At 36.4% G+C, this 17,014-nt stretch overlaps 1 protein-coding gene across 2 annotated transcripts in view; it reads left to right on the top strand.

The window, feature by feature from the left end:
- LOC149823296 (folylpolyglutamate synthase-like) overlaps positions 1-17,014 on the top strand; it is a 105,923-nt gene that overhangs the window by 64,281 nt on the left and 24,628 nt on the right. For both annotated transcript variants that reach the window (XR_016434745.1, XM_090018765.1), the window contains exons 7-8: positions 1,556-1,612; positions 5,446-5,506. Coding sequence is in view for 1 of the 2 variants with exons in the window: in XM_090018765.1 (XP_089874891.1) it covers positions 1,556-1,612; positions 5,446-5,506 (118 nt within the window). In the remaining variant the exon portion in view is untranslated. The remainder of the gene's footprint in view (positions 1-1,555; positions 1,613-5,445; positions 5,507-17,014) is intronic.

The raw sequence follows: 17,014 nt of genomic DNA, 5'->3' as shown, positions 1-17,014 counted from the left end.
AATATTCTTGAAACATGGGTGATAATGGGCCTTTCAAAAGAAAAACAACTTAACAAGTTACATGATCTAGATATGGTAACTTGAATCCTTGTTAGTTAGTCCCGAAATCCTTCCTGAGTAGGAGGATTCCGTTTTTTGTCTCTCTGGCTAAGTGAACCTTGTTTATTTTCCATAGAATTAAGTTGGAAGCATATAGTCTCATTCAACAAACATGCTGAAGAAAAGGATGGGAAGGAGAAAAGAAAAAGGGAATGAGGAGAAAGGCCATATTAAAAAATAGAAAATAAGATCAAGGAGTACACAAGAAACAGTGAAAAAAAAGTAAGGACAAAGGTTTAACACAAATATAAGATGATATTTAGGAAATAACATATAATGAATATCCAATGTATGCTAGATAAATGATGTTCTTTCCTTTTCTTTTAATAATAGATGCTTAAGTGGCTCTTTTGTTATGCTTTTTACTTTTATGTTGATGTCATGTCATTAGTGCATACTATTATCAGAGATATGGAATGACAGAAAATATTGATATGGATTCACATGCACCAAAGTCAGCTCCATTTTGTTGACTCCTCAAATCATCTCTCTCTCATGGAACAGAAACAGATTTTGACGAGGAATGTGTTGCTAGTAAGTGTACAAATAAGAATGCAATTGAAAATCCTGTCAATAGTAAGAAATTCCAATCATGTCCCTAAAGACTAGCTAGGGTGATTTGGTTTAGGTTTGAGGCTAGTACTATCCCAGCCTTGAGGGTCTCTTACTTGATTGAGGAGTGGGATAGAATATGAGTGGCAATAGGAGACCCTAGGCAAGGATGATCTGAGTCCTATTTTCCCCTTGATAGTCGGCCAATTCTTTTAAGGTAGGTCCTCTCTTTCTATCCGAAAGATACATAAAAAGAAAACCCAACCCATGTCTGATTCAGATTTTGATAACAAAATCTCTGTATAAAGGTCTAACTACAACTAGCATTATTTGGACTCAACATATTAATTCCAGTGGAATTACATCATTGTATCCAGGTCCAGATTATATCCAAGAAATGGACAGATCTGGGACTGGTGGTTGCTCTTGTAATTAGAGGTTCTCTTCTCATCAAGAGTAAACCCAACAAGAACATAAATAGATATAATTGCAAGCATATTTCATATTTTAGCTCTGGAGAGTATTTTTTGTCCATGGGACTTTGTTCGATGGATAAGGGTGATGAAATGCACTATGGAGTACTATATGAACTGTTTGAAACTGTTGTTGGTGCATCATATGCATATTTATCTTTTAGATGTCTATTACACCAATGTCTTGTATCATCTTACTACAAAAATTTATTTGTGTATGTATGGCAATTGTTAACATCCTATGGGTGTATAACTCTGTTGCCTCGAAATCAGAAAAAAATATTTTCCTTTTTCATGGGCCATAGAATGGTCAGTGCGACGTTACTTGTTGTTTTCTTCATATTGTCGTCGTCATAGTTTAATATGCATTCACTTTCAAGTTTCAAATTTTGGTGCCAGAGATTCATAACAACTAGCTCTCGTAAATATAGGTTGATGTGGCAATTGTGGAAGTTGGGTTGGGTGGACGACTGGACTCAACTAATGTGGTAACTATGCCTTCTTTGGAAGCCTCCAGGACAAATGATGATGAAATGTTTATGGCACTTTATGTTTTGTATTCTTTGGGTTTTCTATAGTAGATATCAAGGTTGTCTTTCACAAGGTTGTATGTATCGTATCGTAACCCGTATCAGTCGGGCCCAAAATAAGATGTGTATCACATCGTAAAAAATCATAAATTAAAAAAAAAGATTTAAAATTCTAAAAAAACATAAAAAATCAGAAAAAATTAACAAAAATTCTAAAAAATCATTACACACAAAACAAAGATGAAATGCACAAAATGCAACCATAAAATCACATGTGAAGCATTTATGTCTCTATGAGCTACATTACACATCAATCGATCATCAAATTTCACAAGAACAATGGAAAATAATAATATGTTCAATTAAGAACATGCCACACAATTCATCAAAAAGCAAAAAAAACCAAGTTTATGAATACTTAATAGTTACAAATTATAACATATAACAAAGTTTTTAAGAAGTATACTATAAATCATCATCATCGTTATCTTCTTTTTCTTCTTTCTTCTTCTTCTTCTTCTCCTTCGGCATTCAAATCATCTACACTATACTGTAATGAAATGAGGGATCACAAGTGGTATCCCTAAACACACAATAACCTATGTCACATGGGTACGGGTGCGGGTGCGACACGGGTGCGGCGCAATTTCAAAAATTTTGGACACGGAGACTCGGCTATATATATATATATAACAATAATTCTAGTAAACAATTAAAATTAAGTAGCCAAAACTATATAAGATAAAAGGATATTATCATTGTACAAATATAATTTAAATTGACTTGTAATAGTAAACTTCAAGTCTGCAGTAAATTAAGTAGCCAAAACTATGACCTTAATTTTTTCGAAAGTTTCAATTTGGCACTCCCATTTCTTTATGGTAGTTCTTAAGCTAGCTTTTCTAATACTTGTGAAACTAGTATTTTTTTAAACTGGAAAAGCATTTATTTAGCTACCTCAAATGGTTGGGTTACCTTTTATCGTGTTTTATACATATTTTTACATAAGATGTGAAACAGTCACACAGACTGTGCACACAGTCTGTGCAATGCAATCTGTGACTATGCAGACTGTGCACAGTCACACAGACAGTGTGCAATGACTGTGCAGTTGCAGTTGCACAGTCTGTGACTGTGCAACTGCATTGCACAGTCTGGTTATATATTAAAAAAAAAGATATATAAAAAATGTTTTTTTTTTGTTTTTTGTCTTAAAAATAGACATTTTTGGACTCGGTCAAAGTTGACCGAGTCCAAAATGTGGACGGACTCGGCCTTGACTCGTTGACCGAGTTCAACTCGGCGTTGACCGAGTCCGGGCCGAGTCCGAAGCCGCACCCGTGTCGGGGCGTGTCGACTCAGGTGCGGCACCTCCCTAGCCGAGTCCGTGTGACATAGACAATAACAAGCCACTAATGGGCAAGATACATAAAGTCACAAGGTGTCTAAGCACAATAGCACGTGAGAGCACAAAAGAACATAAAAATAATGTATTTTATCGATAAAATGCTCTAAAGAGCCATGCTAATAAGAGGGGACAAGGTCCATTATTTATACAACAAAGGGGCTCTCAATAGAGTTGTTGGGAGCTCCCCAACAGTCACTGTTGGGGAGAATCCCAACAATCCTATAAAGTGGACAACTTAGTCCATGGTCAAAAAGTCAAAAAAGTATAACTAGAAAAAGTAAAAAATAAAAAAGAGAAAAGTCCCTAATGGACTATGCTAAGTATATATGATAAGAAAGACAAAAATACCCCTAAGGGTTATGTTAATATACAACTATATATATATCAAAAAATATATGTTTATAATAGCATGCATAAATATGTAAATGCATACATTTTAACATATACGTGGGGGGTCTTCGTCATCTATGTCCTGAGCTCCCTCCACGTTTATGATGTCCCATATAGGAAAATACAAATTTTTTTTCCATTTAAATTATCCCTAATAACCTCTTTTGCCTTATCCATGGCCTCATAGAGATAACCCATAGTTTGTCTGTCTTTGCTGTCAACTAATTGAAGTACCTTCACCAAAGGTATACTTATTCTCAACAACTTAACACATGAATCCCAAAATTCACTTCTAAATACAATATCTACAATTTCTTTTGGCTTTCTTTTTTTGGGAATGGGGATATGCATTCCACTCAACACTATTAGTATACTTCCACATTAAGCTTAAAACCCATATATGATTATAAATAAATTTTGTAATTCCTTGGCAGCTTTCAACTGTATGTTATATCTCATCCATGCTGCCAATGTCCTCAAGCATGAGGTCTATGCAATGGGTAGCACACGGGGTCCAAAAGAATAACCCATAATTTTCTGCCAGTTCTTTGTTGCCCTATAATTCTCTGCATTATCAGTATTAAATTGTACAATGTTTTGCGGCTGAACCTCCTCAACAACCTGGTTAAAAACCTTCAACAATACATCTGCTGTCTTGGGCGTATCAAACAAATCAATTGAATTTAAAAACATGATTCCTTTGGGGCAATATATAAGAAAATTTATCAAAGTCATCAACTTTCTGTATGGCCAGTCATCTACCATGATGCTACACCCAATATCTCTCCAGGACTGCCTCATCTCATCAAAATAAACTTTCACTTCATTCACATTAGCATCTAAAATCTTCCTTCTCAAAGCATGATATGAAGGCATTTTGTATTCAGGCCTAATACTAGCTATGATATCTTCCATGGCGTGAAAATGAAATGAATTTTTTGCATTAAAGGGAATGTAGCTCGACTAAATGCTGAGAAGGCATAACAATGCGAATGTCGGGCTGCACCCCAAGGGGGGTCCTAAGAGGGAAAAATCTCCTAATAGAACCTCTAGATCTACCTCATCTCGAAGAACTCTCTCCTCTTTCTCCTCCTCTTCTTTTTGTGCTCACAATACTACTCCTACTAGCATCAACCACACCTTTTTCCTTTGCTGTAGAACTTCCCACTTCTGATATTATGCTAGAGGCTGTAGGATCAGAAGTAGGGAACTTATCTTTGTCCTTCCAGGGCTGCTTATACCCCATTTATGCCTTACTCATCTCTTTTTCTTGTCTTTTCTCTCTCAAACCATTTAGTAATTGCTGACATTGCTATTTCACAACATCCGACAAACTCCTTGACGTGCAAAACACAACATTTAGATGTGTCCCGGTTAAATGATGCTTCAACTCAGAGATACCACTCGAAATAACCGTATGAAAATAGTTACACTAAATTTTCAATCAGTTTTCACTCATTATTCGAGTGCTCCATTGCCATGCTGGATCATTTGATGCTATCTTGCCCCAAAAAAGCTCAATAAAAAGCAAAGAATATGGTTTTTTTTACCTTAACCCGCTTCCTTGAGTGAAAAAATGGTGGAAATACACTCTTAAACAAACTACAAAAGCCCTCTCCCTTGTGCACGGATCGACCCCCAAATCGCTCTCATGAGTCCTAAGGTGCGTGGATACCTCTCTAATGGCTTCTACACAAATGAAAGAGTGGGCCCTCAAGAGGTCTTTAAAACCTAAAATTAAAAAAATATGATTCAGCCTTTTTTTAAGTGTGCCTACCCTGTATTGTACGATATGGTAGATACAATACACATTCGTATCACAATACGAGTGCGTATTGTATCAATTTTACTATATAGTAACGATACATATCGTACTGTATTGCACGATACAATACGATATAGACAATGTTGACTTTTTCATCATGACTTGTTTTGTAAAGCCATTTGCATAAAGAATCCACTCACTCCATATTTCTATTGGTAACTTTTGCAGATTAAACAACCTGTTGTTTGTGGAATTGCATCACTTGGGATGGATCATATGGAGATATTGGGTACCTCCTTTCTCATTGGCAGTTTCTATGCTTGTTTGGCTTTCATCTTGTTATAACTTTGTCATGGAAATTCTTGGTAAATGTTAAATATTAGTTGTTGGCCTATGTCACACAGATACTCCATTTTGACTGTCTGTTCCTTATCCCCTTGTATACTAGTAACATATTCCCTTATATACTAGTAACATTGAAAACTTCAAATGGTCATATCCATGTGACATATTTGCATAATCTTCAACTAATATGTATCTAAAGAGGACTACAAATCTTCATACACAAAGGCAATTTGCATCATCAGCTATTATTAGTTATAATTTATGATTGGTAGGAAAATATGATATTCTTCGGTTCTTTTATTTCTTGAAAGGCTTGTAATTTATCTTTTTTTTGTACCCTTCATTAACCATTGGACGTGTAATTCCTGTGCATTTTAATTCTTGTTTTGCGTTGCCCATTAGGGCTTGTTAAGATGTAAGGTCTATATCCATTCACTTATTGGGCAGACTAAGTTTACCAAGGGGTTTCTTGTGCTAGTGTACACTTTGTCCACAACCTGAGTGTATAAGGGCAATTTTGTCAGACATTTTGTATAAGCATTTGATAGATACATGAAGGGGAGAGTCGAACCCTAACTCTCTTCCTATATCGCCTACTCTTCTCTCACTTGTCTCTTTTTCTACTCACCATTTGACTACCTGACCGTGCTAACATGATTTACAGCATGTAGGGCCTTCAAAGAACATTGTATGAGATCTTTTTTGAAGGCCCTACCAACCTGTTTTGCTGTGGAGAGTTGCTACCAGATGATATCACCCTGGCCTGAGGAGGAGGCTGTTGAGTTTGGGTTTGTTACTTCCTATCGGATTGGCATTTCAGAAGAATTATCATGATTTTCCCCAGATTTTTTGGTGAAGGTACACAGTTGTTTTCTAATTTTCAAGCTATTTTCCGCCACAGGGTCAATCTTGGGTCTCTTGGAGTTTTTGATGTGATGCATTGATATGAGCTCTAAATTAAGGTTGGGAGAGTCTCTAAATTCTTGCTGAAGTGTGGAATTCTGATGGACTTAAAGATGCTGTGTTATGCCTTCATTTGTGGAAGTTACATGCAATTTTTTGGTGTTAGGGACTGTATTTAGGGTTGAGTGTGATGGTGTTATTCCTCAAACTAATGCTGGCAGCAGCAGGTGAGGAATGTGAGAGCAATGCTAGCCGTATGGTGACACTCAAGGAAATTGTTGAGACTAAAGTGAGAGTATTTAAAGCAAAAATCCAAGTGAGAAGGAGATGGCTACTAGCTGCAATCCAACAAAGGATGACTTCAATGGGGAAGCTCTAGTATGTTGAAGACTTTAAATAGGGGATCATGTAACCCAAATGAAAACTCTAGTTTTCAAATCACTAATGTAAAATTTTACATTAGGATTTTCGAGGCATGGCCCCGATCCGTCAAAATCTCTATTGGTGCAAGGAAGAAGCTTGGTTACATAAATGAGACAATCACAAAACCAAGTGATAGTGATCCAAGTTATGGAGATTGGGAGAGAGAATTATCTTGTAATGGCATGGATTCTTCAATCCATGGACCCATCTATTGGTGAGACCTTCATGAATTTTGTCACCACTAAGGAAATATGGGATGCCATGTTCGATGCATACTCAAGAGAGACCAATATAGCAAAAAAATGTGATATCATGGATAGGATTAAAAAATGCAAACAAGGAGGTCGTTCTTTGAATGAGTATTATAATGAGCACTGAAGGCTTTGAGAGGAATTGAGTCTCTATACTAAGATTAAATGACCTCATTGTGTAAAAAAAAATGAGAATAATTAGAGGAAAAAGAGGTATTTGGGTTATTGTGTGAACTTGATAGTGATTATGATCATGTCAAGTGTATTGTTATGGGGCATGAAGAGTTACCCTTGCTTGGAACTGTCTATGCCTTAAAAGTGGGGAGGATAAAAAGAGATCGATTTCCTCTCAAGAACAAAATATCAAAAGATTTGCCCTTCTTAGTGAAAGTCCCTTTCTTAGGTGTAGTAGTGAGAGGGGTATCTTTATGTGGTCGAGGTAGAGCATCAAACTTTAGCAGTGAGAATGATAAACTTAAATGCACCCACTATGGAAAGACTAGATATACCAGGGAACAATGCTGGGACCTAATGGAAATGCCTGCACGAGGAAATCACGCATATAATGTTGAGCAAGAGAAGAAAGAAGATCCCAACGATAAGGAGATGAAGCTTCTAAGAGAGAGAACTGAGAAGTTGGAGCTCAAGTCTATAGATTAGTCTGAGGAGAGTGCATTTTCTTCCACAATTTAGTTGAAAACTCCTCTCAAAATATTCAAGTTTATACTCGGCATAGTCAAGAAAACCAAACAAGTGCTTATGAAAAATATTCTCAAGATCTTCCAATGGATGAAACACCTAGTCAAGATTTGTCTCTAGAAAACACCACACAGAGAAAATCGGATAGCGCCTCCATTCCACCAAATAGGTTTGTCCTACGAATTTGTCCGACCAAACTATAGGACATGTCTTCTAACTATTCACTCTTATCATGAACCCTCTCATTATAATGAAGCCAAAGATTGTCCCCATTGGATTAATGCTATGAACATAGATCTAGAAGCCCTTTGTAAGGCCCATACTTGGGAGATAGTGAATTTACCTTTAAGAGAAAAATTTATAGGATGCAGATGGGTATTTATGGTTAAAACTAAAAGTGATGGAAGCCAAGAGAGATACAAAGCTAGGTTAGTTGCCAAAGGTTATTCTCAAGAATATGAAATCCATTATGAAGAGACCTTTGCACTTATAGCTATCATGACTAGTGTTAGAACCCTAATAGCCGTTGCATCCACTAAAAATAACCTATTTATTAACTAGATATGAAAAATGCTTGTTTCAATGGTGATCTTAGTGAATAAGTATACATGGATCCTCCACCGGGATTTAATATTGAAGAATGAAAAACTTTAAAACTAAGAAATGCTTTATATGGTCTTAAACACGCCCCTAAGGCTTGATATGAATCAATGTACCATATCCCTTGCTTATTTTATCTTAAATTCAGCTCGGTAAGTGCAGCCAAGTGGTTCCTGTCTAAGGTAATGTTGGGGGGACTCTTAGTCCCACTAGTCCCACTCGATTGAACCTTCTGTTGTCCTTGATTTCCACCTTGCTTATTCTGAACCATATTTGCATCTGAATTGTACCTGAGATCTTTATACTAGCAATTCGCCTTTATGTGCCTAGGTTTCTTGCATAAATAGAAAGTAGGAACATCACGTCCTCCCTGATTATTCATTAAAGGAGGCATATTGAGCGTAGGCAACAAACCACTTCCACCTGCAATATTTCTTCCTCAACCTCTGCCTCCATGAAAACCACGACCTCTCTCACATGAGGATCTCATGAAGAGGATGACATAAAAATCTCCTTGACCTTTGTTAGCATTATTAAACAACCTCTTAAGTGACATCTCATAATCAAGTAACTTGGGCCTTAGAATATCAAAAGTTAGGAGCTTCTCAAAACATGACATGGTGATAGCAAGGATATGTTACTCTGAACCTAACCCATTAAGGGCTTGCTGCATTTTGTCCTTGTTTGAAACTTCACATCTAATAAGAGCAAGCTGATCAATTATGCTCTTAATCTTGTTCACAAAATCGAAGATGCTGGTATTGCTGTCCTTTTTCAAATTTTGGAATTCTTGCTTCAAATACATGACTTTAGACTCAAATATCTAAGATTATGTATGAGCAAAATGTATCTACAACTGCATGGCGGTATAGTCATTTGAAATACCAATAAGAACTTTCTAAGAAAGAGTCAAAGTGATGTAGGTAACGAGTGCTTGATCCTTCTTCATCCGGCTGATAAACTCCGGATTTCTACTCTGCCTTGATTTGATAACTTGTCCTTTCTTATCTTTGTCTTCCTACAAAACAAACTCTGACGAGACTGAGACAAAACCATTCAGATGTCCCGGTAGATCCCGACTCCTTATAAAAGAAGCAATTTGCCTTTTTCAAATTAGAAAAGTAGAATTGTTGAGCTTTTTAGAGACCAATTGAGGGAGAATTGGATGACAAATTTGGAGAAGATTGAAGGCTAAGATCCATGACAGATTACAGATATTAAATGACCAAAATAAAGGAGAGTAAGGCAAAAATAACTAAAAGATAGGAAGAAAGGAAAACAATGAAAGAAATGAGAAAGGTAACCTACTCCACACAATCAAGCACTATACAAGCAATAAATGGTATCATAAATGTTAATATATATATATATATTATATATATATATATATATACCCAATAGGGGTATTTTTGTCTTTTTACATAGTTGTTTTTAGAAACAACTATTTATTATTTAGGTTAGTTTATTTTTATTTTATTTTTTGTATTTTATTTTTTTATCTTTGTTTTATTTCACTCAAAAGGAGCACCATTGGGGGCTCCCCACAGAGACCGTTGGGGGCCCTAATGGCTCTATGTGGGGCCCCTTTTGTGTGATTGCTTTCCCAATCTTCCACCTTTCTTTGATGTTCTTCAATTGCTTTGAGGCAAGCATCTCCCCTAAGAGCCTTTTCTTGACCTCCTTCAATCTTGGTGAGCTTTAGTTGGGGTTCTGGAATAGAACCCATTACATAACCCCAAAGTTTTTTTCCTTTGAGATTATTCTCCATTGCGGATTCCCACATCATGTTCTTGCCATTGAGCTTGAAGGATATGTTGATTTTGGATTTCATTGCACCAACAAAGTATGAGAATAAAAGTGGAGGGGAATGTATTTTTAAGAGTTGTGTAATGTCAATTTTTAAGTGTGGCTCTGATACCATGTAATGAAGTATGCGGAAATACAAAGAATGCTTAAAGCGTTCACAATGTCCTACAAGTGACAAATACAAGAGAGAGAAGTCCACTATGGGACAATACAACAGGCTTTCAAAAGGCAACACATAAAAAATAATAAGAAGTTTAAACTTCTTATTATTTTTTATGTGTTGCCTTTTGAAGGTTTGTTGTATTGTCCCATGGTGGACTTCTCTCTTGTATTTGTCCCTTATAGGACATTGTGAATGCTTTAAGCATTCTTTGTATTTCCGCATACTTTATTACAATAAAGACTGCCTCTTTTTTTGCAGTACCAGAAACTTAGATCCCTTGTAATGACAAGCTTGTTTTTGAACTATATGAGTGCAGCAGCAAAAACTTTAACGCAAGTGGATGTAGGTTCCAATAAGGCTAAAGAAAACACAAGGAAATATTAGACTTATGACCCAAAACCAGATTCAAGCATAATCATGAAAGAAAAAAAGTAGTCGGACTGATCACAAGAAAACTGCACGCAGATCAGATCTGATATATATGAGCCAATTTTTTATAACACAATATTCAAATCAGATTTGATATACAATATTATCAAATCCGATCTAGGGTAAGAAATAGGGAAATAGGCCTTGGCTTGAGCAGCAAGATAATAAGAAACTATTGCTTAACCAACAAGAAAAGGATAATGATTGGGAAACAACAGTTATGTGAAGGAAGAAACGTGATGAAAGAGAATGATTAGAAGAAGCAATATATATAAAAAAATGTAGCCAGAGTAGAGAAAACAAGGACAGGATAGAAGAAGAGATTTGGAAAGACAATCAAGATCTATAAGAACGTACCTTGGATTACTCCTATCAATCGGCCTCACTCTGATACCATAAAAGATTTTTGGTATCTTGTGATTTCAGAGTTGCTGCAGAGAAGAGAAAGAGGAGAATAAAAGATGGACAAATTCTGAATTCACGCTTCCCAATATGGGAACGTGTGTGCCTTGCTTTCTAATTTATATTCCCAATATGAATGAATTACAGCACTTCCCTCGTTAATATACAATGAATACATAACTGATGAGGGACAATAACAGAACATGCACAAAATAAAAAATTACAACCCTCTTTATACGTCAATAAGGAATGGATCCAGATCTGAAATATATTGGATCTGGTAGGTCCAGATCCAATCCCAATCACATCACAATATACAATTAACAAAATATTGGGATATTTTCAAAATATCACCAAAAAAACATATCATGACATTATCGCAATATTTTTTAGAAAATTATAATTTTTTTATATTTAAGCCCAATTTTTATATTTTTGTTTAATTTTGTTTTTTAAAAAGTTTTAAAACTTGTTTACTTATATTTTCTAAGAAAAATAATACAAAACCTATTATTTTCTTAATTTATTATTTTATATATTTCATTTTTTTTAAAACTCCCGAGAAAAACCACTTATTGAAAATCCCTCTGAGAAAAACCCTTGCCGAGAAATTTGAGAAGAACCCCTCATTTGACCAATTCTTTAGCTATACCTCATTTGACCATTGTCTTAAAGTTGTCCCAACCATTTGATCTATCCCTAGTTCGCTACCTTGAGTTGTGTCTGTCTGACAATGGAAAAGGAGGGGGAAGGGAGAATACCTCATTTGGGGGTCATTCCAAAAGCTAGGGTCCTAGCTAGGAACTGATATTTGTATCATTACCTAGTTTTGTCCTAATCCTTTCTATAAAATGTTCATGATGTTTCATCCATCCCTTTAGAATGCCAGACCCATTAAGCTATAGACTCATCGACTTCTAATTCCACAGTCACCTGTGAAACCTATATTTTGCTTTCATTAATCTCGCTCAACCCTCTAATAGTGTGCATAATCTTTATATTTGTTTCAAAACAACTTAATATTAATTCTTCCAAGGTCAATTATACCCAATCTCCCTCTACTCAACATGACGACTTTCCATGGTACCGAGGCCATTCCTTATTAGAAAATGGTGTTCTACCATTCAATCACAAGAGGAGTAGAAAGGAGAGAGAGACGTTTGTGGCTGCAGAAAACCCCAATTAGGGTCTGCGGTATTGGATTCCCATTAAGTATGTGCTGATACAACTATTATGGTACGAAAATACCCATTACATAACAGGTTAAAATTACAGTATGCCATTAATGAGCATGCGTTAAAATAAAACCAAGTTGGATTTGGATCCTGAGATCCAAACCCAGTCGTGAATGACGTCTTTTCACCCTCCCTCAAGTTGTACATGATTTTGAATCATGAACAACTTGCCTTTTAACATCCAAAATCTGTCCTTGATAAGCCCTTTTGTAAACATGTCAGCAACTTGATCAACAATCCGAACGAATTCGGGTTCAATTTCCTTCTCTTCGACTTTTTGTCTTAGAAAATGTTGATCAATTTCAATATGCTTGGCACGACTGTGATAGATAGGATTAAATGACATGTTGCACTTTGATTGTCACACAAGAGAATGCATTTAGAAATTAATTCGCCTACTTCTGTCAAGAGGTGTCTGGTCCATGTTACTTCGGCTGTAGCAGTTGCCATTGACCTATATTCAACTTGTGTGCTTGACCTGGCTATGACCTTTTGTTTCCTACTGCTTCAGGAGACAAGATTTAGGCCAATGAAAACACAGTATCTTGAGACTGACCTATGCTCATCTGGATCTCCTGCCCAATCTGCATCTGTGTAAGTAAGAAGTTCATGCATGTGGTGGCCATGTATACTCTTTCTGTACAGAAGACCATCTCCAATAGTTCTCTTCAAATATCGAAGAATGCGTTTAACAATTTCCATATGCTTAATATGCGGTTCATGCATGAACTGAGATACCTGATTGACAGAATAAACAATATCAGGCCGAGTGAAGGTAAGATACTGAAGCATTCCTACTATCCTGCGATATCCTGTAGGGTCCTTATACAAATCTCCATCTTGGGAACTGAGTTCATGATGAAGTACACTGGGTGTGCTTAGAAGCTTGCAATCTGTCATACCTGCCTTGCTAAGAACATCAATGGTATACTTATGTTGGGTAAGTGTCATGCCTTAAGTAGTCCTGTCAACTACTCCAAGAAAATATCGTAGTTTACCAAGATCCTTCATCTTGAATCTATGGTTCAAGAGTTCTTTAACCTGTTCAATATGTTTAGAGTTACCTGTAATGATAATGTCATCTACATATATCAATAACAGGGTAACTGCATTTGAATATGAAAAGACAATGATCAAGAAGAGACCGACTAAAGCCATATTTTCCTACTTCAAGAGAGAAACTGTCAAACCAAGATCAAGATGCCTGTTTCAGACCATATATAGCTCTCTTTAACCTGCACACGTGTTCTTTGGAGTTCCCTTCTGCATACCCAGTGGGTTGCTCTATGTATACTTCTTCCTTCAGAGTTTCATGTAGAAATGGATTTTTCACATCTAGTTGACTGAGAGTCCACTGGTGCTCAACAACCAATGATAGTATAATTCGGATAGTGCCCATTTTCACGATCGGACTGAAGGTCTCATCATAGTCTTGTTCTTGCTCTTGTGTGAAGCCCTTGGCAACCAATCTAGCCTTGTATCACTCAATAGTACCATCCGGCTTATACTTTATCTTATACACCCACTTTGACCCCACCACATTTCGATTGTGTGGTTTGGGAACAATACCCCAAGTGCCACATTCATGAAGAGCCTTCATTTCTTCGTTCATAGCTTCAATCCATCTCTTAGAATTTATTGCTTGATAAAATGTTGTGGGTTGATCTTCCTTACCCAAAGAGGTTAAGAAGAGTTGAAAATTCATCGTGAAGTTCTCATAACTAACCCACCTATCAATAGGATGTCGAGGCCGGGTAGACCTTCTGTGAACAGGTGATTGAATGGAAACATAAGGAGAATTCAACTCCTGATTAGAGCTAGAGAGAATCTCCTCACGTCGAGAGTAAACAATGCCTTTATACTTTTCGGGGGCCAATAGTGGTTCAGAAATCACACTTTTCTGAGTCCTTTGTGCAACAGTAGACACATTTTCCTCATCTCTTTGATTACATTATGAAGAACAAACATCATCAACACTAGAAAAGAGATTTGAGTTCAACCAAGGGTGATAAACTTCAATTTCAGGAGAAGTGTTAGCATTATGATCAAAATTTGATTCATCAAACACAACATTTCTGGATATTTTGATGCGCTTGCTCATGGGATCATAGCATCTGTATCCTTTATAATCATCAACGTACCTCACAAATCTGCACTTTAAGGCCTTATCCTGAAACTTGTGCCGTATTGAATTATCAACATGAACATAACATACATACCCGAATACACGCAAATCATGATAATTTGGATGCACACCATGCAAAGAGAAATATGGTGATTTGTTTTTCAAGATATTCATGGGCAATCAATTTATGACATAGACCGTTAAATGGAAAACCTTTGCCCAGAAGGTAATTGGAAAGTTACTATCATACATCATGCTCATTGCACTCTCGACAATATGGCGATGCTTCCGTTCGACAATCCCATTCTGTTGAGATGTATGAGGACAAAACACCTGCCTACTTATTCCATTTGTCTGGAGGAAATTAATAAAGTCATTTGAAGAGAATTCACCCCCTCAATCACATTGGAAACAAATAATATTCTCAGAAAATTGATTTTAAACAAAGAATGGAAATTTCGAAATAACTTGAAGGTTTCAGATTTACATTTCATAAAGAAGATCCATATATATAAAGAATAGCTATCAACAAAAATGAGATAATATCTAGTGCCAGACATGGAAGGAACTGAAGCCGGACCCCAAACATCATAACATATAATTTCAAATGGTCTTGAAACTCTTTTATTAATGGAATGAAATGGAAGAACATGACTCTCACACTGAAGACAACTAGAACATTTTTTATTATCGACACTTAAATTTAGACTTGACTTGGGAATAAGACTGCTTGAAACAAGCTTATCAATAAAACAATTACTACAATGACCCAGACGACCATGCCAATGATTCGGCTCAATACATTCAGAAAGACTAAAAACACTCTCAGGAGGGACTGGAGATGATGATGTGAGCTTCAAGGTGGAGTCAACAGGTCGAACATGAGAGGAAGGATTCTCTTGAAACACGTACATATTCTCTTGTCGTTTTCCTTCAGCGAACGTTTCTCTCGTGTGAAGGTCCTTGACACGAACAGAAAAATGAATCAACTCAACTGAAGCATTAATGTTATCTACAAGCTTAGAGACAAAAACAATAATTTTCTTGATATTAGGAGCATGAATGACATTTGAAAGAGCAAGAGAAGAGTTGGACATAGGAATTACAAAATTTTCAATGTGTGAAATATGATGGTGAGACCCATCTCCAGTGACTACTGTTTCTACCAACATAAAAAACAAGATTTAGGAGCTTACCAGCATCACTAGTGACTGTGAAAGTATCTCCAATAAGATACTAATATCAAGACCTTAATATTCTTGATATTAAACCCACCACGAAAGCACAATAAGAACACTTTAGAGCACTTGTGCACAAAAAGCACAACCCACAAATAACTCACAAATGCACAAAGGCATAAAAACAATGGAATCGATTTATTGAGAACTTGGGCTTTGACTCAAAGCCATGAGAAATACAAAGGGGTGAAACCTCTATTTATAACAACACAAGAGGGGCCTTGGAGGGGCTCCACTCATAGACGTTGGAGCCCCTCCAACGGTCACAAATGTGACCGTTGGAGAGGGCCCAACGTCTATGTTAGTGCCCCCCCCAAGGTACCTTTTGGTACTTTACATAAAAGAAAATAAAAAATAAAAGAAAAAGAAAACGAAAATAAATTACAATCACATTCATAAATTGAATGTGCGTAAAATGAAGGAAAAGACTAATCTACCCCTACGGCTAAACAAAACAGAAATATATATTTTATATATATAATAAGTAGATACATATACATATATATTAATATATGTATATGTATTACCTTATATATATAAAATATATATATTACATTGAATGATTAGGTATATAATTTAACACCCCCCCTCAAACCTAGGGCAGGATGATCGAGAGTTTGCTAAGAAGAAAGTTGAAACGCGGAGCACACAAGGCTTTAGTGAAGAAGTTCGCCAATTGATATTCGGACGTGACATATGGAAGGTCAATGATTCCTTTGAGGTACGCCTCCCGAACGTAGTGACAATCCATCTCTATGTGTTTGGTCCGCTCATGAAAAGTGTGATTCTTAGCAATATAAATCGCACTTTTGTTGTCACAGCAAAACTTAGTAGGCCTTTCAATAGTGATCCCCATGTCTTCCAACAACTGATGAATCCAAACAATTTCCATGGTAGTAGTTGCCATGGCACGATATTCCGCTTCAGTTGATGATAGAGACACCTTTTGCTGCTTCTTACATCTCCATGAAATTAATGAGTCACCTAAGAATACACAAAAACCAGTGGTGGAGTGACGGTTATTTGGGTCACCTCCCCAATCAGAGTCAGTATAAGCAATTAATCTTAACTCAGAAGAAGACAGAAAAACTCTCTTATTAATAGTGTGCTTTAGATATCTTACGACACGTAAGATAGCACCCATGTGAACAGAAGTTGGTGCATGCTGAAATTGACTT

The sequence above is a fragment of the Nuphar pumila genome, chromosome 10 (assembly GCF_984573655.1).
Source record: "Nuphar pumila chromosome 10, dmNupPumi1.hap1.1, whole genome shotgun sequence".
Lineage (NCBI taxonomy): Eukaryota > Viridiplantae > Streptophyta > Magnoliopsida > Nymphaeales > Nymphaeaceae > Nuphar > Nuphar pumila.
Note: the sequence above shows the minus strand (reverse complement) of the source record. Positions and strands in the feature narration are given on the sequence as shown.